This window comes from Penaeus vannamei, chromosome 34 (genome assembly GCF_042767895.1).
Source record: "Penaeus vannamei isolate JL-2024 chromosome 34, ASM4276789v1, whole genome shotgun sequence".
Lineage (NCBI taxonomy): Eukaryota > Metazoa > Arthropoda > Malacostraca > Decapoda > Penaeidae > Penaeus > Penaeus vannamei.
The window spans coordinates 23,995,779-24,023,278 of record NC_091582.1 but is presented as its reverse complement, the minus strand read 5'-3'; the positions used below and the strand labels follow the sequence as shown (position 1 = coordinate 24,023,278).

Below are 27,500 nucleotides of genomic sequence, written 5' to 3'. Positions count from 1 at the left end.
TGGTACTTCACAATTAAAAACAACTGTTGATTCAGTGAGAGGGAGAGAGAGAGGATGAGAAAGAGAGAGAAGGGGGTACGAGGGAGAGAGAGTAGGGAGGGAGGGAGGAAGAGTAGGGAGGGAGGGAGAGAGATTAGGGAGGGAGGGAGAGAGAGTAGGGAGGGAGGGAGAGAGAGTAGGGAGTACGAGGGAGGAAGAGTAGGGAGGGAGGGAGAGAGAGTAGGGAAAGAGGGAGAGAGAGTAGGGAAAGAGGGAGACAGAGTAGTGATTGCGAGAGAGAGGGAAGGGAGAGAGAGAGAGAGAAGGGAGTACGAGGGAGAGAGAGTAGGGAGGGAAGGAAAGAGAGTGAGAGATAGATAGAGAGATAAACAGACAGATAGATAGATAGAAATAGAGAGAAACCTGTTCCTTGTATAATACCAAGAGTGTAGGTGAAATTCCTTCCATATTTGTCTAAGGAAGAATAAACACGGATTTACTGAGGGCTCCAGGCGACGCCTTTCCGGATGCCGGTGTCGAAGCTTTTGGAGTGATTAGAAAAAAGTGAGGGAGAGGGAGTGAAGGAGAGGGAGGGGGAGATGGAGAGAGAGGGAGGGAGAGAAGGAGAGGGATGGAGAGGGAGAGAAAGGGAGGGAGAGAAGGAGAGGGAGGGAGAGTTAGATGGAAAGAGGGAGATGGAGAAGGAGAGAGAGGGAGGGGGAGATGGAGAGAGAGGGAGGAAGAAGGGAGATGGAGAGGGATGGAGAGGGAGGGGGAGATGGAGAGAGAGGGAGGGAAGGGGAGATGGAGAGGGAGGGAGGGGGAGGGAGGGAGGAGGTGATGGAGAAGGAGAGAGAGTGGGAGGGGGAGGATGGAGAGAGAGGGAGGGAAGGGGTGATGGAGAGAGGATGCGGAGAGGGAGGGAGGTGGAGGAGATGGAGAGAGAGGGAGGGAAGGGGAGATGGAGAGGGATGGAGAGGGAGGGAGGGGGAGATGGAGAAGGAGAGGGAGGGAGGGAGGTGGGAGATGGAGAGAGAGGGAGGTGGGGAAATGGAGAGGGAGGGAGGGGGGAGAAGGATAGAGAGGGAGAGAAGGAGTGGGAGGGAGGGGGAGGGGGAGACGGAGAGAGAGAGAGAGAGGGGAAAGGAAAGAATGTGGGAGGGTGCGGGAGTAGGAGAGGAGGGAGGAAGAGAGGAGAGGGAGTGGGGAAGTGAGGAGTAAGAGGGAGATTGAGTAAGGGAATGGGAGCTTTGAGTTTGAGTGGTGGGAGGGGGGTTGGAGCTGTGAGAGGGAGCAGGAAGTGGAAAAAGTGGAAGAGGGATTGGGGCTTGGGAAAGGAGGAGAGAGAGAGAGAGAGAGAGAGAGAGAGAGAGAGAGAGAGAGAGAGAGAGAGAGAGAGAGAGAGAGAGAGAGAGAGAGAGAGAGAGAGAGAGGTAGGGAGGGGGACGGATGAGCAGAGGAGTAGAGAGAGATATATATATATGCACATATATATATATATTATTGTATTTACAATTATTATTATTATTGTTTATTATTATATTAGAGAGAGAGAGAGAGAGATTTTAACTACACTCTCTACATATAGTTCACTCAATGCCTTAAGCCACAAGAATGAAAGTTCCTGTTGCTTCTACAAGCTTTTAAAGAAGAGAACAACAGCTTTTCAAAGTCATGAAATCACCTTTGTTCTCTTTGGTAATCATGCCAGCTTTCATTCATATTTACTAGTGAAAGTATCCCCTCTCTCTTTCTCTCTCGCTCTCTCTCTCTCTCTCTCTCTCTCTCTCTCTCTCTCTCTCTCTCTCTCTATATATATATATATATATATATATATATATATATATATATATATATATATATATGTATATATATATATATATATATATATATATATATATATATATATATATATATATATATATATATATATATATAACATGACAAGAGAACAGTTTTTCAGTCAACAAATAATTTAGGGAGAATAGTAAAATTTATCAATAATAAGGATTTTTTTTTGGCGTGCGTTGTCGGAACCGGCGGGCAGTATACGCAAAACAGTAGCTTATCAAACAACTTGAAATACAATACATTTGTTATCAACGAATTTTCCAAGGTAACAATGCTATATTAAAAAAAAGCATAATAAATAGATAATATTGTCAATGTTGGAAGTAAACAAAGGACCCAGCAAAGATGAAAAAGAACGATAGAAAGAAGAAAATGTTTATCCTAAAAAATGTTGCAATGTCATGGCGGTAGTTATTTTGAAATCCGTTTATTGACATAGAAAAAAAACGTTACCAAACCGTTACTTTGGCGCCAATTTAGTACATGTTTGACTATAAATTCTAAATTTGTATTTTCTTATATTTCTTGAATACATAACAGCAATATTAATCATATTTTCTTATATTTCTTGAATACATAACAATAATATTAATCGCATTTGAATCTAATCTTAAACCGGCGAAAATTTAACCTATTTTTTTATATCAATGAATCACCCTAGAAACAAACATAATTCTTCACTCATTTACTATTTCATTCATCAGAGTTTTCCTTTGTTTCTTCTTAATATAATAGGAAAATTAATGACAAATAAAGGTTCTACCATCCGATGCTGAAGTAGGAAAAAAAACATTTGATAAAAAGGAGTGACGTTAAGAATGCGTAGGTAAAGAGAAGGAGGTAACATTTGGTCTGTCTTTGTGTGTCTGTTTGTCTATTCGTCTGTCTGTCTGTTTATCTATGGAGATGGATCGGTAGGTAGATAGATAGATAGATAGTTAGATAGACAGAGGGAGAGAGAGAGAGAGAGAGAGAGAGAGAGAGAGAGAGAGAGAGAGAGAGAGAGAGAGAGAGAGAGAGGATAGGTTAGATAGACAGATAGAGGTAGGGTGAAGGAGGGAATTAGGGAGAGGAGGGAAGGAGGGAATTAGGGAGAGGAGGGAAGGAGGGAGGAGGATGAGATGAGAGAGAGAGAGAGAGAGAGAGAGAGAGAGAGAGAGAGAGAGAGAGAGAGAGAGAGAGAGAGAGAGAGAGAGAGGATAGGGTTAGATAGACAGATAGAGGGTGGGGTGAAGGAGGGAATTAGGGAGAGGAGGGAAGGAGGGAATTAGGGGAGAGGAGGGAAGGAGGGAGAGGATGAGAGAGAGAGAGAGAGAGAGAGAGAGAGAGAGAGAGAGAGAGAGAGAGAGAGAGAGAGAGAGAGAGAGAGAGAGAGAGAGAGAGAGAGAGAGAGAGAGGATAGGGTTAGATAGACAGATATGGGAGGGCAGGGGGTGAAGGAGGGAATTAGGGAGAGGAGGGATGGAGGGAATTAGGGAGAGGAGAGGGAAGGGAGGGAGAGGATGAGAGAGAGAGAGAGAGAGAGAGAGAGAGAGAGAGAGAGAGAGAGAGAGAGAGAGAGAGAGAGAGAGAGAGAGAGAGAGAGAGAGAGAGAGAGAGAGAGCAAACTGGAAGAATTACTATGAAGATTATACCAGTAATCTCATTCATTGCCGATTGCACCCTCGTATATCTCCCAACCTTATTTTCCCTTCTCTAATACACACCACACATACACACACACACACACACACACACATACACACACACACACACACACACACACACACACACACACACACACACACACACATATATATATATATATATATATATATATATATATATATATATATATATATATATATATATTCACACACACACACACACACACACACACACACACACACACACACACACACACACACACACACACACACACACAACACACACGCGCGCACACATAAATATATATATGTATATGTCTTTAATGCATGATCTTCGAAATCTCTAGTTCTCTCCTTTTCGAATATTATACAAAATTATGTTTTTGATTTCGGATCATTTCGCTTAATCTTCTTCTCGTTTTACGTCATTTCAAAAATCGCCAAAAATCGTTAGCTGTCACGTGCCATGTGCAGGTTGGCGATAATCCACGATAAAGTTACGTAATTGAGTACGCTGTACGTATGCACTTAACCGATTAAATTACCATTGCTGGTAAACGCGGGAGAACGTTCTAGCATAAAATGTTTCAGGAAAGAACATGTATTTATTTATTTATTTATTTATCTATTTCTATGGAAGATGCGCTATCATCTGCGCAGGTTATCTAATTATCTTCTGAGAATATTGAGTAAATGAAAAAAAAGTAAATATCACAAATAGGTATTCCAATTTCCGGAATGGACATCCAGGTTTTAAATATTTTCTCATCCGTTGCTCAATATTGCGTTTGGTTCAAAGCAACATATACGCCATAAAGCAAAGGGTTCATTTTTATTATTTTTCCTTTTCTTCGTGATACATAGTAATTATCTTGATGCGGGTGGTTTTAATGTAATTATTCTAAATGTCATTGGGTATATGAAAAGCACGTATGGTATAAGAGGGTACGTTTATTGTCAAAATGATAAAAAAAGTACCCAAGATTGCGTTAGCCCAGTGAGAAACCATGGCATGCACATTAGACTCGTTTAATATATAAATACGATCTTTTTTTCGTTTTTCAGCAAATGATTACGGCGTATACACATACCTCTAGATATATGACCAATTATCTTATCCTATTTTAAAAAGTTCAAAGTAGTACACAAACAACGATTCAAAATAACAAAGAATAGGTTAATCTGAGAGGCTAGTCAACGAGCCTTACGCGGGGGACCAACGAAAGAGTTGCCAATGCATAATTTCGTTCGCTATTGCCACTCGTTGAATTCATTTCACGATTAAAGACGCGCAAAAGCAACCCAATTCAACCAAGAACTGAAACCCCTTCGCATCTAAATAACCAATCACCTTCTTCCTTAAAATCTAAAAGCTCAGACACGCACAAAAACGCCCTTAAAAAATAGACAAAAACTCGCCCATACTCGCACAGGCGGAGTTGTCTTCATAGCAAGTCTCTCCCTTTAACGTATAGTCGCTGATCGGGCATAGTCGGGTCTAGGAGAGACTCGGACTGGCACTGAGAAGGATCCTCTCTCCCTAAATTAGTGTTTGAAAGGAAGAAAAGAGATTTTTCCCCCCCCAACCATGGCTTCCTCAGCTATCAAGTCCTTTTACGACCTGAGCGCCAAGGCTCTGAGCGGTAAGCTATTTTATAACACTTGAATATATTTTTATGCATTTGTGTATTATCTTTTATGCTTTTTTTTCTTCTCTCTGTCAGTTGCCGTGCCCGGGCTTTCCCTTGTCGCTGCCCCGATACCCAAAGGCGAAGGGAAAGTCTTGTCGCGTGTAGAAATTTCCAAACGCCATTTTGTCGTAGATTTAAATGAATTTCAACCGTCGGGATCTATCTATCTATCAATAACTCTAGTTCATTTTACTGTATTTAGAGATAAGATTAATAAAGTAGACAATGCAACGGATTACATCGGTCTGTCCTAAACTAATCTAAATAAAATAGACCTAAATCTACAACTGTAGAAAAGGTATGAATTGAGAATGAATATCTTCACAATACAAGAGATGTATTTGGCCGGTTTCGATTATATATTCGTCAGAAATACATGATATAAAGATATAATCGAAGATATAATCGAAACCGGTCAAATACATCTCTCGTGTAGTTAAGATATTCATTCTCATTTCATACCTTTTCTGCAGTTGTAGATTTAGGTCTAATTTATTTAGATTAGTTTAAGGCTGATCGTTGTAGTCCGTTGCATTGTCTATTTCATTAATTTTATCTCTAAATACAGTAAAATAAACTAGAGTTATTGATAGATAGATAATTAGATCGATTTTAATAATTTAACCTCTAAAAATAAACTAAGAGATATTGGCAGATAAAATAATTAGATAGATTTTAATTTTAATTCTAAATACAGTAGAATGAACTAGAGTTATTGATAGATAGATAAATCCCTGCAGTAAAGATTCTCAAAAGGGATTAAACTCGTAGAAATTAAATATGTAGAATATGAATTTTAAAAAACTCGTTAATTCATCCTTCAAAGTAAATATATAATGTTATGTAAACGTCCCACTAACTCTAGTTAAGTAACTGCAGCATAATGTCATTACATAAAGTGAGTTGAGATAGAAAAAAAGGCGTATATATATATTTCCAGTTCCGCGAGGTCGACTTAGCAACACAACTTACGTTCGTTTCGCAAAATTTCGTTCAGAGATTCTTTGTTAAGATTTTCCGACAATTTTTCTTTTTATTTCACTCTTCTCGTTTTCAGGCACTTGAGATTTTTATTTTTTACTTCTTTAATTATTCGTATCGATCGATTTTCTCTCTCTCTTCGTTGTGTTAAATAGTGATGGCGAAGTAGATTTTTTTCCCTAAAATTAATGATCGTTTTTTTTTTTTCAACTTTTCTGAGAATCCGGTTATAAGCGGTATCAAAGCATCTAATTATTTCTTCTTCCTTTTTCTCTTCGTTAATCCCACACGTTACGAAGAGGAATGAAAAGGAGGAGCAACTATGTATATTTATTGAAACGCCAAGAAATGGAGAAAAAAAAAACTTTGAGGTGTATTGTAAAGAACTCTTTGAATGGGTGAGGGGAAGGGGGGGGGGGGTAGATGGTTGTGTCAGGTGTGAAAGGTTTAATGTGTATAGGTGACTTTCTCTCTCTCTCCCCTCCCCTCCTATTCTTAATCCTCTTCCTACACCTCCTCCTCGTCCTCTTTGTCTTCTTTCTTTTCTGTTCTTCATTTTTCTTCTTCCCCTCCTTCTTATTCTTATTTTCATTATTTTGCTTCGTCCTCCCCTCCTCCTCTCCCTTCCCTCCATCCTTCCTCCTCCTCCTCCTCCTCCTCCTCCTCCCTCCTCCTCCTCCTCCTCCTCCTCCTCCTCCCCCATCTCATTCTTTCTGTGATATTACTCAGCATCTCTCTCCCTCTCTCTCTCTCTCTCTCTCTCTCTCTCTCTCTCTCTCTCTCTCTCTCTCTCTCTCTCTTTCTCTCTCTCTTCTCCCTCCTTTCCTCCCTCCCTCTTCTCTCCCTCACCTCACTCTACACTCTACCTCTCCTTCTCCTCCCTCTATCTATCGACCCATCTACTTCCCTTTTCTCCTTTTCTCTCACTCTTCCCCCATTTCTTTTGTCTTTGTCCCCACTCCCCCCACACTCTTTATATTCATTTGTCATTCAGGATCTTTTTTAGAATAGGAAGGGGGGGCGGGAGGATATCCTTGATAGTGTGTTTGTTGTTTGTTTCTTGTTCAGCTGTTTGTGTTTGGTTTTATTGAGTTTTTCTCTATATTTTTAGTTGGAGGGTTTCTCCCTTTCTCTGTGTTCTCTTAACGTTTCTTTTTCCTCTCTCTCTCTCTCTCTCTCTCTCTCTCTCTCTCTCTCTCTCTCTCTCTCTCTCTCTCTCTCTCTCTCTCTCTCTCTCTCTCTCTCTCTCTCTCTCTCTCTCTCTCTCTCTCTCTCTCTCTCTCTCTCTCTCTCTCTCTCTCTCTCTCTCTCTCTCTCTCTCTCTCTCTCTCTCTCTCTCTCTCTCTCTCTCTCTCTCTCTCCCTCTCTCCCTCTCTCTCCCTCTCTCCTCTCCTCCCTCCCTCCCTCCCTCCCTCTCTCTCTCTCTCTCTCTCTCTCTCTCTCTCTCTCTCTCTCTCTCTCTCTCTCTCTCTCTCTTCCTCCCTCCCTCCCCACCCCCTCCCCCTCCCCCTCCTTCCTTACCCACTTCTTCTCATCTTCCTTGTCTTCCTCCTCATTCCTCAACCCCCCTCCACCCACACGCCCACACTTTTTACCTGCACGTTATTTCCTGAGTGTCTCTCCCTCATACTCCCCCCTGCCCCCTCCTCTATCCCCTTCCCTCCCCCCCCCCCCCCCACACCCCTTCTCCACCATGAGATGCTTGCCTAACCTAGAACTCGCTTGCATGGAAATATAAAGCTAAGGTACGCTTGGAATTTAATTTTAAGTCCTGCTCTTAACCTTTCTGTCACTCCCTCACTTCCTCCCTCACCACACACCTGTACCCACGTCTACATTGTAAGCCCGCGATATATACCCTTTCTTATACTCATACACTTGCACTCATACCCACACCACATACTTCTACTTCTACTCAACCGCACCCACAACCGGTCATTCCCATATCCGCACACACCTACAGCACCTAGCAACACTACAGGCTTATACCCACACCTACACCTACAGCACATACCCACACCTGCGCCTACACCCAAACCGCATACCCACACCTACACCCACACCGCATTCCTACATCGTTACTCACCCATACCCGCATGTACACCCAAACCACATACCCACACACCCTAATCACATACCCACACTTACAGCCAAAGCAAATACCCACACACCCTAATCACATACCCACACTTACACTCAAACCACATACCCACACACCCTAATCACATACCCACACTTACACCCAAACCACATACCCACACACCCTAATCACATACCCACACTTACACCCTAACCAAATACCCACACACCCTAATCACATACCCACACTTACACCCAAACCAAATACCCACACACTCTAATCACATACCCACACTTACACCCAAACCACATACCCACACACCCTAATCACATACCCACACTTACACCCAAACCAAATACCCACACACCCTAATCACATACCCACACTTACACCAAACCACATACCCACACACCCTAATCACATACCCACACTTACACCCAAACCACATACCCACACACCCTAATCACATACCCACACTTACACCCAAACCACATACCCACACACCCTAATCACATACCCACACTTACACCCAAACCACATACCCACACACCCTAATCACATACCCACACTTACACCCAAACCACATACCCACACACCCTAATCACATACCCACACTTACACCCAAACCAAATACCCACACACCCTAATCACATACCCACACTTACACCCAAACCAAATACCCACACACCCTAATCACATACCCACACTTACACCCAAACCACATACCCACACACCCTAATCACATACCCACACTTACACCCAAACCACATACCCACACACCCCAATCACATACCCACACCTACACCCTAACCAAATACCCACACACCCTAATCACATACCCACACTTACACCCAAACCACATACCCACACACCCTAATCACATACCCACACTTACACCCAAACCAAATACCCACATACCTAATCACATACCCACACCTACACCCTAACCAAATACCCACACACCCTAATCACATACCCACACTTACACCCAAACCACATACCCACACACCCTAATCACATACCCACACCTACACCCTAACCAAATACCCACACACCCTAATCACATACCCACACCTACACCCAAACCAAATACCCACACACCCTAATCACATACCCACACTTACACCCAAACCACATACCCACACACCCTAATCACATACCCACACTTACACCCAAACCACATACCCACACACCCTAATCACATACCCACACTTACACCCAAACCACATACCCACACACCCTAATCACATACCCACACCTACACCCTAACCAAATACCCACACACCCTAATCACATACCCACACCTACACCTAAACCAAATACCCACACACCCTAATCACATGCCCACACTTACACCCAAACCGCATACCCACACACCCTAATCACATACCCACACTTACTCCCAAACCGCATACCCACACACCCTAATCACATACCCACACTTACACCGAAACCACATACCCACACACCCTAATCACATACCCACACCTACACCTTCAACCAAATCCACACACCCTAATCACATACCCACACTTACACCCAAACCACATACCCACACACCCCAATCACATACCCACACCTACACCCTAACCAAATACCCACACACCCTAATCACATACCCACACTTACACCCAAACCACATACCCACACACCCTAATCACATACCCACACTTACACCCAAACCAAATACCCACACACCCTAATCACATACCCACACCTACACCCTAACCAAATACCCACACACCCTAATCACATACCCACACCTACACCCTAACCAAATACCCACACACCCTAATCACATACCCACACCTACACCCAAACCAAATACCCACACCCTCACACCGTGCATACACCCGGATACTCTTTTTTTTAAGATGAACGAATGAATCCGTTATTGTGGGTATGACGCTTTGAACATATTTCGTGGATTATCGAATCAACCGGAAATCCTTGATAGTGGCATTTTATGGTTAACGGATCACGTGGGTTCGCTTGATTGGTTTTACGGTGGTGGGTTTTGGTTGGTACGTGTAAAGGACATATTTTTAAAATTTTATTTTTTATTAAATAGGCCTATATACTTGTGTGTTTAAGTTCGTATGTTCTTACCTATTCTCTCTCTCTCTCTCTCTCTCTCTCTCTCTCTCTCTCTCTCTCTCTCACTCTCTCTCTCTCTCTCCCACTCTCTCTCTCTCTCCCACTCTCTCATACACAGTCTCTCTCTCATACTCTCTCTCATACTCTCTCTCTCTCTCTCTCTCTCTCTCTCTCTCTCTCTCTCTCTCTCTCTCTCTCTCTCTCTCTCTCTCTCTCTCACACACACACACACACACACACACACACACACACACACACACACACACACACACACACACACACACACACACACACACACCACACATCACACCACACCACACCACACCACAGCACGAAAAAGAAAACAAGGACAACAGTGTATAGGCTACACATGAACTGAACACGAACGCTACATAATTGAAAATTATTTACAACATTCCTCCCAAGGTCCCAAATAATTTCAGAACCTGTTGATGGCAAGCGAAAAGAAGCACACACTGGCAGCCATTTTTTTTTCTTTTCTTTTTCTTCTTTTATTTACATTCTCTCTCTCTCTCTCTCTCTCTCTCTCTCTCTCTCTCTCTCTCTCTCTCTCTCTCGCTCTCTCTCTTCTCTCTCTCTTTTTTCTCTCTCTCTTTCTTCTCTCTCTCTCTCTCTCTCTCTCTCTCTCTCTCTCTCTCTCTCTCTCTCTCTCTCTCTCTCTCTCTCTCTTTTTCTTCTGTCTTTCTTCTCTCTCTTTTTCTTCCTTCTTTCTTCTCTCTCTCTCTCTTTCTCCCTTCTCTCTCTCTCTCTCTCTTTCTTCTCTCTCTCTCTCTCTCTCTCTCTCTCTCTCTCTCTCTCTCTCTCTCTCTCTCTCTCTCTCTCTCTCTCTCTCTCTCTCTCTCTCTCTCTCTCTCCATCTTACATAAACGGACGCCACATCACATCCTGCGACAGAACCACAAACATTAGACTATATCCGTCAGTCTCCTTTGAAGTTATGTTTGTCGAAAAACTGTTGTTATTGTTGTTATTATTATCATTATCATTATTATTATCATTATCAGTATCAGCATTATTGATAATATTATCAGTATTATTGATATTATCAGTATCAGCATTATTGATATTATTATCAGTATTATTGATATTATCAGTGTTATTGATAACAGTATTATTGATATTATTAATATTAATATTATTATTATTGATATTATTATTATTATCATTATTATTATTTTCTTAGTTTGACAATCTGTCATTAGACTGTATAAACTGCCAAATAACCGTTATTTCTATATAACAGTAAGACAGTTGGCTAGTTTGTGGTGAAACATTTTGAGCTGTCAAATAAGTTTTAAAACAACAGTTATTTGGCTTCTGCTGGGGATGTGATTTTAGCTGTCAAATAACCGTTCTTTTCTTGGATGTGCAATGTTTTAGCTGTCAAACAACCGTTTTTCATATAACAAACCTAGTCATTTCTTGGATATACTGTGTGCTGGTTGACAAATATCCGTTTTTGAATAACATACTTCGTAATTTCTTGTATATTTTGTGTTTTTAACTGTCAACCGTTTTTAAATAAATGTTAAAAACGTCCGTTGTACCTCCGAGACTATACTTTGTTGTATATAAGTGAAATGGATTCTCTTTGATCATACGTAATGTTGAAATAACAAAGATTATCTCTGTGAGATTAAAGGGGCTTAGCTTCTTTATCTTCTCTCTCTCTCTCTCTCTCTCTCTCTCTCTCTCTCTCTCTCTCTCTCTCTTTCTCTCTCTTTGGCTATCTCTCCCTCTCTCCCCTCTCTCTCTCTCTCTCTCTCTCTCTCTCTCTCTCTCTCTCTCTCTCTCTCTCTCTCTCTCTCTCTCTCTCTCTCTCTCTCTCTCTCTCTCTCTTAATCTCAGGTTTATACATATATATATATTTATATTTATATATATATATATATATATATATATATATATATATATATGTAATATATATATGTGTGTATAGTTTTTTTCTTTTATGACTTGGGTAATCCAACACGTGTTGCTATGGGTTTAAAAGTAATAAAAACTTCAGACGTGTTTTCTCCGCAAAGGTTCAATCATCGTAATTGCAGAATGATCCTCTTTCTTGATTTATAACGCACGTGCTGGCGTTGCATTAATATCTCGGTATTGCAGATCAAGTACGTGGGTGAGTGATGTGACGGCGAGACAGATATTATTATTAGATTTGTTTTTTGGATCGGTTTAAGAGAGAGATATACGTGAAAAAAGGGGGAAAATGAAAAAAAAAGTAGTGGTGTGGTTTGTGTGTGATTGTGTGTGATTTTTTTTGTGTGTGTGTTTTTGTTGTGTTATTGTTTCGTTGTTTTTGTCTTTTTTATTATTATTTCTCTCTCTCTCTCTCTCTCTCTCTCTCTCTCTCTCTCTCTCTCTCTCTCTCTCTCTCTCTCTCTCTCTCTCTCTCTCTCTCTCTCTCCTCTCTCTCCCTCTCTCTCTCCTCTCTCTCTCTCTCTCTCTCTCTCTCTCTCTCTCTCTCTCTCTCTCTCTCTCTCTCTCTCTCTCTCTCTCTCTCTCTCTCTCTCTCCCTCTCTCTCTCTCTCTCCTGTCTCTCCCTCTCCTCTCTCTCTCTCCCTCTCTCAATCTCTCTCTCTCCCTCTCTCAATCTCTCTCTCTCCCTCTCTCTATCTCTATCTCTCCCTCTCCCTCTCTCCCTCTCTCTCCTTCCCTCTCCTTCTCCCTCTTCTCCTTCCCCTTCCCCATCCCTTTCTCCTATCCCTCTCGCAGGTGCAGGGTGGGAAGGGGGAAGGGGAGTGGAGAGGAGGGAGGACAAAAGGACAGAGGAAAGAAGAGAGGGAAGAGGAAGAAGGGTCAGGGGAGAGGGGGGAGGACAGAAGACAGAGGAAGAGGTGGAGAATGGGGGAGGAGGGAGGAAGGGCGGAGGAGAGTGGAGAAGGAGGGAGGAGGGAGAGGGGGGAGGGGAGGGAGGGAAGAGGGAGGACATAAGAGAGGGAGGGGGGGAGGGGAGGGGAGTGACGAATCATACCTTGTCTCCCCGCTTTCAAGGTCTTACTACACACCTGAGTAAGCTATCTGGTGTTGCGGTGTGGGTTGGAAGGGGGAAAGGGATAGACAAATGGGTAGAGCAGGATGGGGAAAGAAAAGAATGGGGCTAGAAGAGGATAGGGGAAGAGTGCAGAACGGAATTAGATGGAGGAGGGGACAGAAAGAGGATGGGGGAGGGGATAGAACGAAGGAACGAGGGATAGATCAGGTGGTGTGATGGAGGGGTGGGGCAGGGGAGGGAGGGGAAGGGAGTGGGAGGAGGCGGGGGGGGAAGAAGCACGTCAGGTAACTTTTGTTGTGCTTGTGGGGAGGAGTGAGGGGAGGGAGGGAAAGGAGAAAGAAGGTAAACAGGAAGGAAGAAAAGACTTTTAGAGGAGAGAATGGGAATATTTGGAGGAAGTAGGGAAGAGGAGGATAAGGAGAATGAACGTGGAAAGAAAGGGAAGAGGAGAGGGGTGTGTGTAGAAGAACATTTGGAGAAGATGGAGAGGAAGGTGAGAGGAGAGAATAATAGACGAAATGAGAGAAAGGGAAAATTAGAGTAAGGTGCAAAGAAGAGGAAGAAGATAGAGAAGAAGAGAAGAGTAGAGTGGATGCAGAATAGGCATAGAATGAGAGGAGAGGAGAGGAGAGGAAGGAAGAGGGGGAGAAGGAGGATGAAAGGGAGGGTTAACAGGTAGCATAATTAGCGAGGCAGGAAACTTATTCATACCGGAGGACAAACGCTCACTTCTTTACTCTATTGCTCATTATCCTTATTATTATTCCGAGTTTTATAGTTATTTTTCGTTTTGTTCTTTTTTCTTGTTTTTTTGTCTTTTTTTCATTGTGTTTACTTTTCTTTTTTTGCGTTTTCTTTTTTGTTTTGTCTGTTTCTTATTGTAAGTCTAAACGTTAATCCAGAATTTCATTCGCAACAGACGCATACAGAAATTTACGTAAACATTTCGTAAAGACAAAAAAAAAAAAAAAAAAAAAAAAAAAATCCATATATATATATATACATACATACACATGTAAAAAAACATATTGACATTCGGAAAGTCACAATGATAAACAAAAGACCTTCACGTGGAAAAAAATAAAAATGTAGATATATACATTAAATGTATATAAATATTAGATATACACTTAGACATTCTCTTAGCGACGTAGCCACACGGGGAGGAGTAGGAGGAGGGGGGGGAGGGGAGGAGGAGGAGGAGAAGAAGAGGAACAAGAACAAGGAGAGGAAAGGGGAGGAGGAGGAGGAGGAGAAGAAGAGGAACAGGAACAAGGAGAGGAAAGGGGAGGAGGTGGAGGAGAAGAGGAACAAGAACAAGGAGAGGAAAGGGGAGGAGGAGGAAGAGAAGAAGAGGAACAAGAACAAAGAGAGGAAAGGGGAGGAGGAGGAGAAGAAGAAGAGGAACAGGAACAAGGAGAGGAAAGGGGAGGAGGTGGAGGAGAAGAAGAGGAACAAGAACAAGGAGAGGAAAGGGGAGGAGGAGGAGGAGGAGAAGAAGAGGAACAGGAACAAGGAGAGGAAAGGGAGGAGAAGAAGAGGAACAGGAACAAGAAGAGGAAAGGGGAGGAGGAGGAGCAGAAGAAGAGGAACAAGAACAAGGATAGGAAAGGGAAGGAAGAGGAAGAGGAGAAGAAGAGGAACAAGAACAAGGAGAGGAAAGGGGAGGAGGAGGAGGAGAAGAAGAGGAACAGGAACAAGAAGAGGAAAGGGGAGGAGGAGGAGGAGAAGAAGAGGAACAAGAACAAGGATAGGAAAGGGAAGGAAGAGGAAGAGAAGAAGAGGAACAAGAACAAGGAGAGGAGGGGGGGGGAGTGGCTTAAAAGGTCTGTCCCAAGGTCTATGAGACGAGGGGGGGGGGGGAGGGGAAAAAGGAATATAAAAATGTGCTTCAAAAAGAAGTGTATAGGTTAGGGTTTGGGAGGGGGTGGGTGAGGGGAGGAGGAGAGGAAGATAGAAGAAGGGGAGACGTAGAAGGAGAGAGGGAGAGGAAGAGATGGCAGAGGGTGAGGGAGAAAGAGAGGAGGAGAGGGGGAGAGAGAGGAGAGGTGAGAGGGTGAAAGGGAGACGGAGAAAAAGCTGAGGGAGTAATGGGAGGGAAAGGGAATGAGAGAGAGAAAAAAAGAAAGGAAGGAGAGAGAGAACTGAAGAAAAGGCATACAAAAGATAAACGAAAGAAAAAAGAAAAAAAAATGTAGCAAGGCAAGGGAAAGAAAAAAAAAAAAAAAATGCAAGAACGCAATCTTTTTTTTTGTGGCTGTGAACTATCTTCATAAGGTGTTATTATTTTTAAGAATATCTTCTGCTCTTTCTTCTTTTTCGCTTTGCTGTCTCTTTTTTTATCCTCCTCTCCCTCCTTCCTCTTCTTATTGTCTTTGTTCTTCTCTTCTTCTTCTTCTTCTTCTTCTTCTTCTTCTTCTTCTTCTTCTTCTTCTTCTTCTTCTTCTTCTTCTTCTTCGTCTTCGTCTTCGTCTTCGTCTTCGTCTTCTTCTTCGTCTTCTTCTTCTTCTTCTTCTTCTTCCTCCTTCTCCTCCTCTTCCTTTCACCCTCCTCTTTCTCCTTGCTCCCTCCTTCTCCTCCTTGCTCCCCTCTTACTCTCTCTCTCCCCTTACTCCCTCCTTCTCCTCCTTGCTTCCCCCTTATCCCCTTCGCCCCCCCCCCCTTTTGCCTTGCGGACGCTGAAGTTATAACTTTATAGAATAACTTTTAGAAAACTCGAAAACTCCTAAGTTACCACAAAAGTAATTTGATCTTCAAGGCACAATAACCGGTGAAACTGAAAGACAGACAGGCAGGCAGTCAGACATAGAGACAGGCAGGCAGGCAGGCAGGCGGACACACACACACACACACACACACACACACACACACACACACACACACACACACACACACACACACACACACACACACACACACACACACACACACACACTCACACATCATTTATGTCCTATGATGTCCAGACACTCAAACGCTGATAGACACAAGGTCAGACTTAAAGCCACAAACACGCACACAAACACGCACGCACGCACACAGACACACACACACGCAAACAAACACAAACAAACACTCACTCACTCACACACACAAACAAACACATACAAACACACACACACACACACAAGATCTTTAGACACTTAAACGCAGATAGACACAAGTAAACACAAGGTCAGATTTGAAGACACGCGTGCACGCACAAACACATACGCACACACACACATACATACACACACACACACACACACACACACACACACACACACACACACACACACACACACACACACACACACACACACACACACACACACACACACACACACACACACACACACACACACACAGATTCAGACGGATCTGACTAGCATAATCGAGCGAAAAGTGAACAGACGAAGACATTGCAACAAACAACGTTTAGAGTTTCGAAGTTTTGTCCTAATTACGTAAGTTATTTGCGTAAACTTGAGGAGAGGAGAGAGGAGGAGGGAGAGGAGAGGGGAGAGGAAAGGAGAGAGGAGGAGGGAGAGAAGAGGAGAGAGGAGGAGGGAGAGGGAGAGGAAAGGAGAGAGGAGGAGGGAGAGGAGAGGAGAGAGGAGGAGGGATAGGAGAGGAGAGAGGAGGAGGGATAGGAGAGGAGAGATGGAGGGATAGGAGAGGAGAGAGGAGTGGGAGAGGAAAGGAGAGAGGAGGAGAGAAGAGATGGAGGGAGAGGAGAGGAGAGAGGAGGAGGGATAGGAGAGGAGAGAGGAGGAGGGAGAGGGAGAGGAGAGGAGAGAGGAGGAGGGAGAGGGAGAGGAGTGAGAGAGGAGGGAGAGGAGAGGAAAGAGGAGGAGGAGGGAGAGGAGAGGAAAGAGGAGGAGGGATAGGAGAGGAAAGAGGAGGAGGGATAGGAGAGGAGAGAGGAGGAGGGATAGGAGAGGAGAGAGGAGGAGGGATAGGAGAGGAGAGAGGAGGGAGGGAGGGGAGAGGAGAGGAGAGAGGAGGAAGGAAAGGAGAGAGGAGGAAGGAAAGGAGAGGAGAGAGATGGAGGGAGAGGGGAGAGGGAGAGGAGAGGAGAGAGTAGGAGGGAGGGGAGAGGAGAGGAGAGGAGAGAGGAGGAAGGAAAGGAGAGAGGAGGAGGGGGAGGAGAGGAGAGAGATGGAGGGAGAGGAGAGAGGAGGAGGGAGAGGAGAGGAGAGAGATGGAGGGAGAGGAGAGAGGAGGAGGGAGAGGGAGAGGAGGAGGGAGAGGGAGAGGAAAGGAGAGAGGAGGAGGGATAGGAGAGGAGAAAGGAAGAGGGGAGGAGAGAAGAGGAGGGAAAGGAGTGGGCAAGAGGGAGAGGAGAAGAGAAAGAGGGGGAAATAGAAGGAGACGGAGAAAGGGTTAGAGAGTGGGCGAGAGGGAGAGGAGAGGAGAAAGGGCGAGGAAACGGAACAGAATGAGGGAGTGGGAGATGGAGAGAGGGGAAAAGAGAGGGAGAGGGAGTGGGGAGAGTGAGAGAGAGGGGGGAGGGATAGGGATTGAGGAGAGAGGGGGGAGGGAGAAGGGAGAGCAAGGGAGTATGGGAAAGGGGGAGGGAGAGGGGAGGAGAAGGCGAGCAAGAGAGAGAGAGTGGGAGTGGGGCAGGCAGGGATAGAGGAGAGGGCGGGGAGGGGGTGATGGGGTGGGACGGGGAGGCCGGGGGAGAGGGAAAAGAAACAAAGAGAGAGAGGAAGAGAGATGCAATATGCTATTTTAAGGAATATGATGTAATGCCTTGCAGTATCACGTGGCACACTCATTTTATGTATATTATATATTTAAAAAAAATAAAAATAAAAACAAAAAGCCACACATGTTCTCCTCAGTCCCCCTCCTCCTCTATTCCTCCCCCTACTCTTCTCTCTCATACCCCCCCTCCTATTCTCCTTCCTCCCCCTCCTCCTCCTCTTCTTCTTCTTCTTCTTCTTCTTCTTCTTCTTCTTCTACCTCACTCACAACTCTCACTGCTCTTGCTTCTCCTCCTCCCGCTCCCTCCCTTAACCCCCTCTTCCTCCACAAACCTCCCCTTTACCCCTTCTACCCAGCCCTTCCCCTCCCACTCTCCTCATCCCCCTCTTCCTCCCCAACCCTCTCCCTAACCCCCTCTTCCTCCCCAACCCTCCCCCTAACCCCCTCTTCCTCCCCAACCCTCCCCCTAACCCCCTCTTCCTCCACCCCCTTACCATCCCACTCTCTCTCCATATCCCCCTCTCTCCCCCCTAACCCCCTCTTCCTCCACCCCCATCCCCTCCCACTCTCTCTCTCCTCATACCCCTCCCTCCCCCTAACCCCCTCTTCCTCCCCCAACCCTCCCCCTAACTCTCTCTTCCCCCCCTTCCCCCTAAACCTCTTCCCACCCTCCTTCCCGCCTAAACCCCTCCCCCTCCCATTCCCTCTCCTCATCCCCCCCTCTCCTCCTCCAACCCCACCCGCAGCCACGTAAACAAACGCACAAAAGAACAACAACAAACAGCAGACAGCGAAGACTTCAAGACGGCGGCAGCTCCTTCAGTTAGATCTCAAGAAGCTCCCGTGGAAGCTGCTCATCCTAGCCCCTCTTGTTATTATTACGTGTTGTGAAATCTTTGTTTTTCTTTTCAAAATTTACATGAGTCATCTTTTAAAATAATTTTGTTTTGGGTTTCGTCATTACGTCTTCACTTGTTTATAGTTTTATAGATTGCGTGTGTCCAATTGATTTAATATATATATTGATACATACATAAGTACATACACACACACACACACACACACACACACACACACACACACACACACACACACACACACACACACACACACACACACACACATACATGCACATATATGTATATATCTGTATGTGTGTGTGCATAGATACTCTTATAAGATATATTTTATTGATTGATTGATTGTGTGTGTATGTGTGTGTGTGTGCGTGTGCGTGTGTGTGTATATTTATCTTTATCTGTATATATCTATATAGATATAGGTATTGTATGTATATATATACATATATACATATATGATTCAAGGAGTTTAACCAGTAATTACGAGTGTGTTTTTATAATGACATTTGGAAAATGAATGAAAATAGATTTTTTTTTACTTCATAAACAAACAACACGCACGATGACTTAACACTTAGCCACTGTTCGCACCTCGGATATTTATGAATGGATGAATGGATGGATGGGCGAGTGCATGAGTGTGCGGATGGACAAGTAAAAAAAGAAAAAAGAAAAGACGCAAATGTTTAAATCCGTAAAAGAAAGAAAGAAAGAAAGAAAAAGTCAATAAACCGCAATACCAGTAAAAAAAAAGAAAGAAAAGACGAGTAAAATCAATAAAACAACAATAACAACAAATAAAAAAAAATAACTCATTTTTTTAACCCCCGCGCCCTCCTCCTCCTCCTACAGGCGAGATGGTGTCGTTCAAGAAGTTCCAGGGGAAGGTGGTGCTGGTGCAGAACACGGCGTCGCTCTGAGGGACGACCACCAGGGACTTCCACCAGATGAACCAACTCAAGGAAGAGTTCGGCGACAAGCTGGAGGTCCTGGCCTTCCCCTGCAACCAGTTCGGGCACCAGGTGGGTCGTTCTTCCTTCTTTTTCATGTTAATCTCCTTTTCTTCCTGTTCCTTCTCCTCCTCCTCCTCCTGTCATTCGCCTTCCCCTGCAACCAGTTCGGGCACCAGGTGGGTCGTTCTTCCTTCTTTTTCTCCTTTTCTTCTTTTCCTTCTCCTCCTTTTCCCCCTCCTCCTCTTCTTCCTCTTCTTCCTCCTCCGCCTCCTCCTGCCACCTCGCCTTCCCTTGCAACCAGTATCAGGTATCAGGTGGGTCGCGTCTTCTTATTCATGTCATGTCTTCTTCCTTATTTTTCTTCTCATTCAGCTTCTTGAATACATGAATAAATAAATAGATAAATAACAGTAATGAATAGAATGAAAAATGGATCATAATAAATAAATAAATAAATAAATAAATAAATAAATAAATGAATAGATAAATAAGCGAAACACGAACCATTAACCAACACTCACCTCCTCCTTCTGCGCCTTCAGGAGAACACTACCGAAGGGGAGTTGTTGAGCTCCCTCCGCCACGTCCGTCCTGGGAACAACTTCGAGCCCAAGATGGTTATGTTCGGCAAAGTCGACGTCAACGGGTCAACAGCTGATCCCGTCTTTAAGGTGAGGGTTGTTAGAATTGGTTGTTGAAAAGTTGTGGAAAGGTTGTGGGAAAGGGGGAAGAGGCCCTTAAGGTGAGGGTTGTTAGAATTGGTTGTAGATTTTTTTTTTTTTTTAGGTTGTGGAAAAAAGGGGTGGGAGAGGTCTTCAAGGTGAGGGTTGTTCGAATTGGTTGTTGAAAAGTTGTGGAAAAAGGGGAAGAGGCCTTTAAGGTGAGGGTTGTTGGAATTGGTTGTAGAGAGGATTGTTTTTTGGGTTGTGGGAAGGTTGTTAAAAAGAGGGAAGAGGTCTTTAAGGTGAGGGTTGTTAGAATTGGTTGTTGAGAGGATTGCTTTTTTGTTGTGGGGAAAGGGGTGGGAGAGGTCTTTAAGCTGAGGGTTGTTAGAATTGGTTGTTGAGAGGGTTGTTGAAAACTGGAAAAGGAGGAAGAGGCCTTTAAGGTGAGGGTTGTTAGAATTAGTTGTGGAGAGGGTTGTGTGTTTGGTTGTGGAAAGGTTGTGGAGGAGAAAGAGGTCTTTAAGGTGAGGGTTGTTAGAATTGGTTGTTGAAAAGTTGTGGAAAGGTTATGGGAAAGGGGGAAGAGGTCTCTAAGGTGAGGGTTGTTAGAATTGGTTGTGGAAAGGGTTGTGTGTTTTTTGAAAGGTTGTAAAAAAAAGGGGAGAGAGGTTTTTGAGATGAGATTTGTTTTGGTTGTTGAAAGGTTGTGGTAAAGGGGGCAGGTCTTTTAAGGTGAGGGTTGTTTGGGTTGCTGAAAGGTTGAAAAGGGGGGGGAGGTCATCAAGGTGAGGTTTGTTTGGGTTGTAGAGAGGTTGTAGAAATGGGGGGGAATCTTTAAGGTGAGGGTTGGTTGTGATTTTGTGAAAGATTGTGAGGGTTGTTCTGGTTTTTGAAAGGTTGTAGAAAAAGATGGAGAAATCTTTGAGGTCAGGATTTTTTGTAGTTGTAGAAAGGTTGTGGAAAAGAGGGGAAGTGAGGCCTTCAAAGTGTGTGTTGGTTGTGGTTATAGAAAGGTTGTTGAAAAAGGGGATACATCTTTAAGATAAAAGTTGTTTTGGTTGTATAAGGTTGTGGAAAAGGCGGGAGGAATCGTATGACTACAGAAGTGCGGTAAATCCCGTCTTGAACGTTGTAGAAGGGTTGTAAAGACATTCACAGGTAGAAAAAAATATGAGAACATTGTATGGCCACAGAAGACCTGCTTTCGTGAATGCTGAATGTATAAGGAATGTGGCAATAAAGAGAAATACCAGGAAGGGGATAGAAAAAAAAAAGATAAGGAATTTGATAGCTTTGTAGAAGGATCAATACTTTTAGACCGAGCTCAGCCGGGGAGAGATGCACTTGTAGAGAGGTTAGAGAAAGGCTGGAGGGAAAGGGAGAGGGAGGGAGGGAGGAAGTGGGAGAGGGAGGGAGGGGGGGGGGGAGGAAGTGGGAGAGGGAGGGAGGGAGGGAGGAAGTGAGAGAGAGGGGGAGGAGGCAGACTGAGTGACTGACTCAGAGAGAGAGAGAGAGAGAGAGAGAGAGAGAGAGAGAGAGAGAGAGAGAGAGAGAGAGAGAGAGAGAGAGAGAGAGAGAGAGAGAGAGAGAGAGGGGGAGGGAGGGAGGGAGGGAGGGAGGGAGGGGGAGGGGGAGGGGGAGGGGGTACTGGGAGAGACAGCAGACAAAAGAAAGAAGAAAGAAGAAATATAAGTATGAATAGGTGTTTTGATATGAATAGGTACTGTGCAAAGAGTAGATGAATAAGATATGGAAGGATATATTTTTCTAGTTCATCAGCAGATTTTGTCTCTAACTTGTTCGTTGAGGAAAATTTAAAAAGATATTTCACGGCGAGGAGAGAGAGCGACAGAGAATCATTACTTTGAGAGAGAGAGAGAGGAGAGGAGGGAGAGAGAGATTACTTAAATATTTATATGTGTATATTGTATTTTGATAGAGGTAAATGATTGATTATTGTGTATAGATATATATTTTGTGGTTACCTAATATACATAATTCAGGGGGGAAATAATCAAATAATATTTATTCAATTTGTAATACAGTGACTGCATTGAAACACAACTGAGCATATTTTAATTACTATACAATACAGTAAAACTCGCCATCGCAGAATACTATTGAAACTGATACACAGGTAAATAGAAGTGATTAAACCTCTTGGTGCGTAATTGAAATTTGTTATACGATCTCTTAGTGTAATTATGATCCTGTAAAGCGGCCGAATGATATTAAGCACAAGTATTATCCTCAGTAATCCTTATGGTTATATTAAAGCTTGCGGGCGCGGGCGGGGGAGGGAGAGAAGCGCTAGAGAAACGGGTGCCTTGATTTTTTTTCTTTTTTTTTTTAGCTATTGTAAAATTCCAGCATCGAAAATGCAAAATATTCTGTATCCGACAAACCATTGCATTATTATTTATTATCATGTTAGTTGTTTTTTCATTGTAATTATATCTGATTAATTATCACGCAAAAGATGAGATGGGAGTAATAACAGCACAGTATAGTAAAGCGTGTAAAAATGATGAAAGGAAATAGACATAATAATATTTAAAACAGAGAACATTGATTATAGCTGTTCTATTAACACAGTGTATATACAGTATACCCTAGGGCACAGAGACCTATAGAATTAATGCTCAAATTAACATACATTCCATGTACACTGCAGATTAGGATCAACGTATATATGACATTGACATAGTTATATTAATTAGACATTCACATAATTCGCAGAGACCGTTATACTAATCAGACTCTGACTATACACGTTGCAGATAAAGAATAAGTATATAATTCTCAGAGACCTAGAGTTATAATAATCACACAGTACACATTTTATGCTTTGTAGATAAAGAATAAACATAAACATATCCCAGAGACCTTGAGTTATGATAATCAGAATAAAAATATACAAAAGATTACAGTAATCCTTATTTTTTATACATTTTCTCCTTTACTATACACTATGTTTATACGGCAAAATAAATCTACACAATATTTACAACATATTACAGTAATCCATATTTTTAATATATTTTCTCCTTTAATATACACCATATTTGTACAGCAAAATAAACATCCACTACATATTTACAGCAGATTAAAGTGACCGTCTTTCTCTCCCCAGTACCTGAAGGAGCGACTGCCACTGCCAGCTGACGACAGCGTGAGTTTTATGTCAGATCCAAAGTGCATCATTTGGACACCTGTCTGCCGCTCTGACATTGCCTGGAACTTCGAGAAATTCCTCATCGGCAAGGATGGGCAGCCGTTTAAGAGGTGAGGAAGGTGGGGGAGGAGGAGGAGGAGTATGAGTAGGAAGGGAGAGGAGGAGGAGGAGTATGAAGGGAGAGGAGGAGGAGGAGGAGGAGGAGTATGAGTATGAAGGGAGAGGAGGAGGAGTATGAAGGGAGAGGAGAAGGAGGAGTATGAGTATGAAGGGAGAGGAGGAGGAGGAGTATGAGTATGAAGGGAGAGGAGGAGGAAGAGGAGTATGAAGGGAGAGGAGGAGGAGGAGGAACAGGAGTATGAAGGGAGAGGAGGAGGAGGAGGAAGAGGAGTATGAAGGGAGAGGAGGAGGAGGAGGGAGAAGAGGATAAGGGAGAGGAGGAGGAGGGAGAGGAGGAGGAGGAGGAAGGGGGAAGAGGAGGAGTAGGGGAAGGGGGAAGAGGAGGAGGAGGAGGAATAGGAAGGGGGAGGGAGGGAGGAAGATGAGGGAAGGGATTGGATGAGGGATGAGGGTATAGGGATGGGGGAGGGGGAAATGGGAAGAGGAGGAGGAGGAAGATGGTACGGGGGAAGGGAGAGAATGAGAGGAGGGAATTGAAACTGAAATTGAATTGAAATAATTTATTTGGTCATATAACTTATAACAGCTTTTTGGTATAACCTTTAAAAGCTCAACACAAATCATACAGTTGACAAAGAAATGCTTACATGACAAGATGACATAATAATAATTAAGCAATGACATGAGATTGAGACATATATTACATAAAATAGTCGATATAAGATACATATATAGTGGTAATAATTTCAAATTCTATATTAAGATACAACAGGGTTACATAGGAAAACTTTTGATTGTTATTACTCTGTAATATTACACCAACATTTATGAAAATTATAAAGTACTGATAATGATACTGGCATTAAAAATACGGATAAACAAACATTTTTAGAATTACATATGGTTACGTAAGCATATATATGTACATGACGTAAACATAAGTAAATAACGGTAATAATATAGCAGTTCCAGTGTTGATCAATATTTGTTTAGTAAAAACAAATTTTTTAGAATGGATTTAAAATAATTTAAATAGAGCGCCATTTTAATGTCGTGATAATTTGTTATAGATTAGAGCTCCACGACAACTTACGTGTGTTTGTGGCTTTTTAGAGTGGATTTAAAACAATTTAAAGAGAGCTCATTTTTAATGTCGTGATAATTTGTTATAGATTAGAGCTCCACGATAACTTACGTGTGTTTGTGGCTGGGAGGATGAGACCAGTGGTTGGCGAAGTCTAAAGTAGTCTTTTCGAAAATAAGGTTTATTTGTAACGTTTGGGAAATAATTGGGGAATGTGTTGGGACAATTTAAGCATCTGCATTTATAAACGGCACATATTAGTGTGTTTCAGATCAGTTCAGTTAGATTTGCGAAGACATGCTTCGCCCGGGCCCTTTCTCTAAAGTGGCCCGGCCTGTGTCAACTATTTCTAGTTTATACAGGCCGGGCCATTCTAGAGAAAAGGTGTATTTAATGTCGTTAAAGTTTAATAACTTCAGCTGTGAAAGCATTGTTGGCATGGTCACGGTTCCCCAAATTATTTATTGCTTTTACTACTTTCATTTGAATCATGACAATTGGGTTGAGTGAGGTCTTGCTCGCCCCACCCCACACTGTAAGGCAGCAGGCAAGGTTAGGATAAACTAAGGTATAATAGTGATATAAGAGCTCCTCTATTAAAAGGGTTTCGAGTTTGATTTGCTAAACCAGATAGTTTTGTTGTTTTATTGCGGACGCTTTGAATATGGTAGTGCCATTAGAGATGTTTATTAACAGGAACTCCTTGAAATTTTATTTGATTAACTTCTCGGATACTTTTTCCATTAAAATCACTTCTATTGAGAGGGAATGTGAGGAAGGAGGAGGATGGGGGATGAGGGTATAGGGATGGGGAAGGTGGAAATGAGAGGAGCAGGTGGATGGGGGATGGGAGTTTAGAGATGGGGAAGGGGGAGGAGGAGGAGGAGGAGGATGGGGTATGGCGGAAGGGATAGGGTGGGAGGAGGAGGAGGTAGAGGTTTGGGGATGGGGGATGGGAATAGGAGTAGGTATGGAGAAGGGGGTATGAGGATGGGGAAGGGATAAGGAAGAGGAAGGGGGAGAAGAAGAGAGGAGTATGAGAAAGAGATTGGCAAAAGGGGAAGGCGTGAGAGGGAGAGGTAGAAAGAGGAGCGAGTGAAAGAAAAGGAAAAAAAGAGAAAGAGGAAGAAAAAAGGAGTAAAGAAGAATGAGGTGGAAAAAAAGGAATTAAGCGTTTAGACTGCTAGATTAACTGTCAGAACCCGGATGCTGGAGAAAATACAGAATGAAATACAGTACAATTTCTATTCGTCTGGTTATTTAGCGAATTATTATTTGTTGCAAGAGAGGGAGAGTAGATAGGATTTGAGGATAATGAAATTCAAGTTATTTATAAATTAAATGATTTTTATTATTATTTGTTAGTTCAATCACCGGTATTATCGTTGATATTGTTTTTATTATAACTGTTGTTATTTTATAATTTCCTTTGAACACAATTATTGTAACTTAATCATTATTAGTTACTAGTTATTAGTTGTTATTATGATTATTAGTATTATTAATATAGTTCTGTCGGTTCTCTTCCAGGTTCAGCAAGAAGTATGAAACCATATTGCTTAAAGATGAAATCGCAAACTTGCTGAAAGCTTAAAGAAAGAAGATAAGAGAAGACCCGGTGACCCAAAATTGTAGGAAAAAAAGAAAAACAAACATGAAATAACCAGCAACCTGCAACAAAACAACAGAAAACGGAGAGCGGAGAAACAGAAAACGGAAAACCATTCCAACCGCCAACCAGCTGATCCTTTTTCCGTGCAAAAAGGACCTTGGGACCTCAACAATGAAGGGAATCCTACAAACACTCTTAAGTGCTAGGGTTCTTGGATGATACATTTCGAGGTCCTAGGGTTCCAGGATTTATTCTTTTTTTTTGCATGGGCGTAGGATCAGTTAAGAGTTCCTTTAGATACTTTTGAAGAGATAAAGTCAAAAAATATTTTCTTTTCTTTTATAAATGTCTTGTGTGTTAGTGGCATCGCGTATTATATATTTGGAGCAAGTCGATGTGATTTTTTTTTTATATTAAAAAGGACATAATTTACTAAAAGGGCGTTGTTTTTCTTTTCCTTTGTTGTTTGTAAGAAACAAAGAATGATTCATTTGCTGAAATTTTATTTATTCAAATGTGTCAGTAATGCATGCAAAGAAACTGGAGAAATATGGCACTGTGTACTCATGTCACTCAATTCCTCTATCCATCAGTTCATCTATCGCTCTCCCTCCCCCCTTTCTCCCTTACCTCCCCCCACCCCTGATTCACACACATTCACGCACACAAATAAACACGAAAAGTATATGCACACATACACACCTAACTATATCCATTTGTGTATCTATTGGTTTCAGATACCATTCAATTCAAGTGTGTATTCGAATAACAACAATTTTCAAAGTACATAGAAATAAAGAAAAAAAAATCAGTTTAAAAATCAGCCATAAAATTATTAGGGAAGGCTATGTGCTGACGTAACAGTTATAATGTTTACGAGGTATTAGTCTTATCATTTATGTCAATGCCTTGTTACTTGTATCTGAAATGATATCACATAACATGAGATTAATTTCTTAATACTTAATGCTTCTTAATGCTTATGAGAT

The 27,500-nt window shown here is 42.7% G+C and overlaps 2 protein-coding genes across 2 annotated transcripts in view; both read left to right on the top strand.

Moving 5' to 3' along the window:
- The first annotated feature begins 4,938 nt into the window (after positions 1-4,938).
- LOC113819894 (glutathione peroxidase 2) lies at positions 4,939-26,949 on the top strand. Its single transcript, XM_070113589.1, has 5 exons — positions 4,939-5,119; positions 19,755-19,924; positions 20,398-20,526; positions 23,654-23,805; positions 26,430-26,949. Exons 1-5 carry the CDS (start codon positions 5,065-5,067, stop codon positions 26,491-26,493), a joined length of 570 nt encoding a protein of 189 aa, XP_069969690.1. The 5' UTR covers positions 4,939-5,064; the 3' UTR covers positions 26,494-26,949.
- An 87-nt stretch (positions 26,950-27,036) lies between these two features.
- LOC138859263 (uncharacterized) overlaps positions 27,037-27,500 on the top strand; it is a 2,562-nt gene continuing 2,098 nt past the window's right edge. Inside the window, exon 1 of the mRNA XM_070113483.1 lies at positions 27,037-27,079. Coding sequence (XP_069969584.1) covers positions 27,037-27,079 — 43 coding nt within the window. The remainder of the gene's footprint in view (positions 27,080-27,500) is intronic.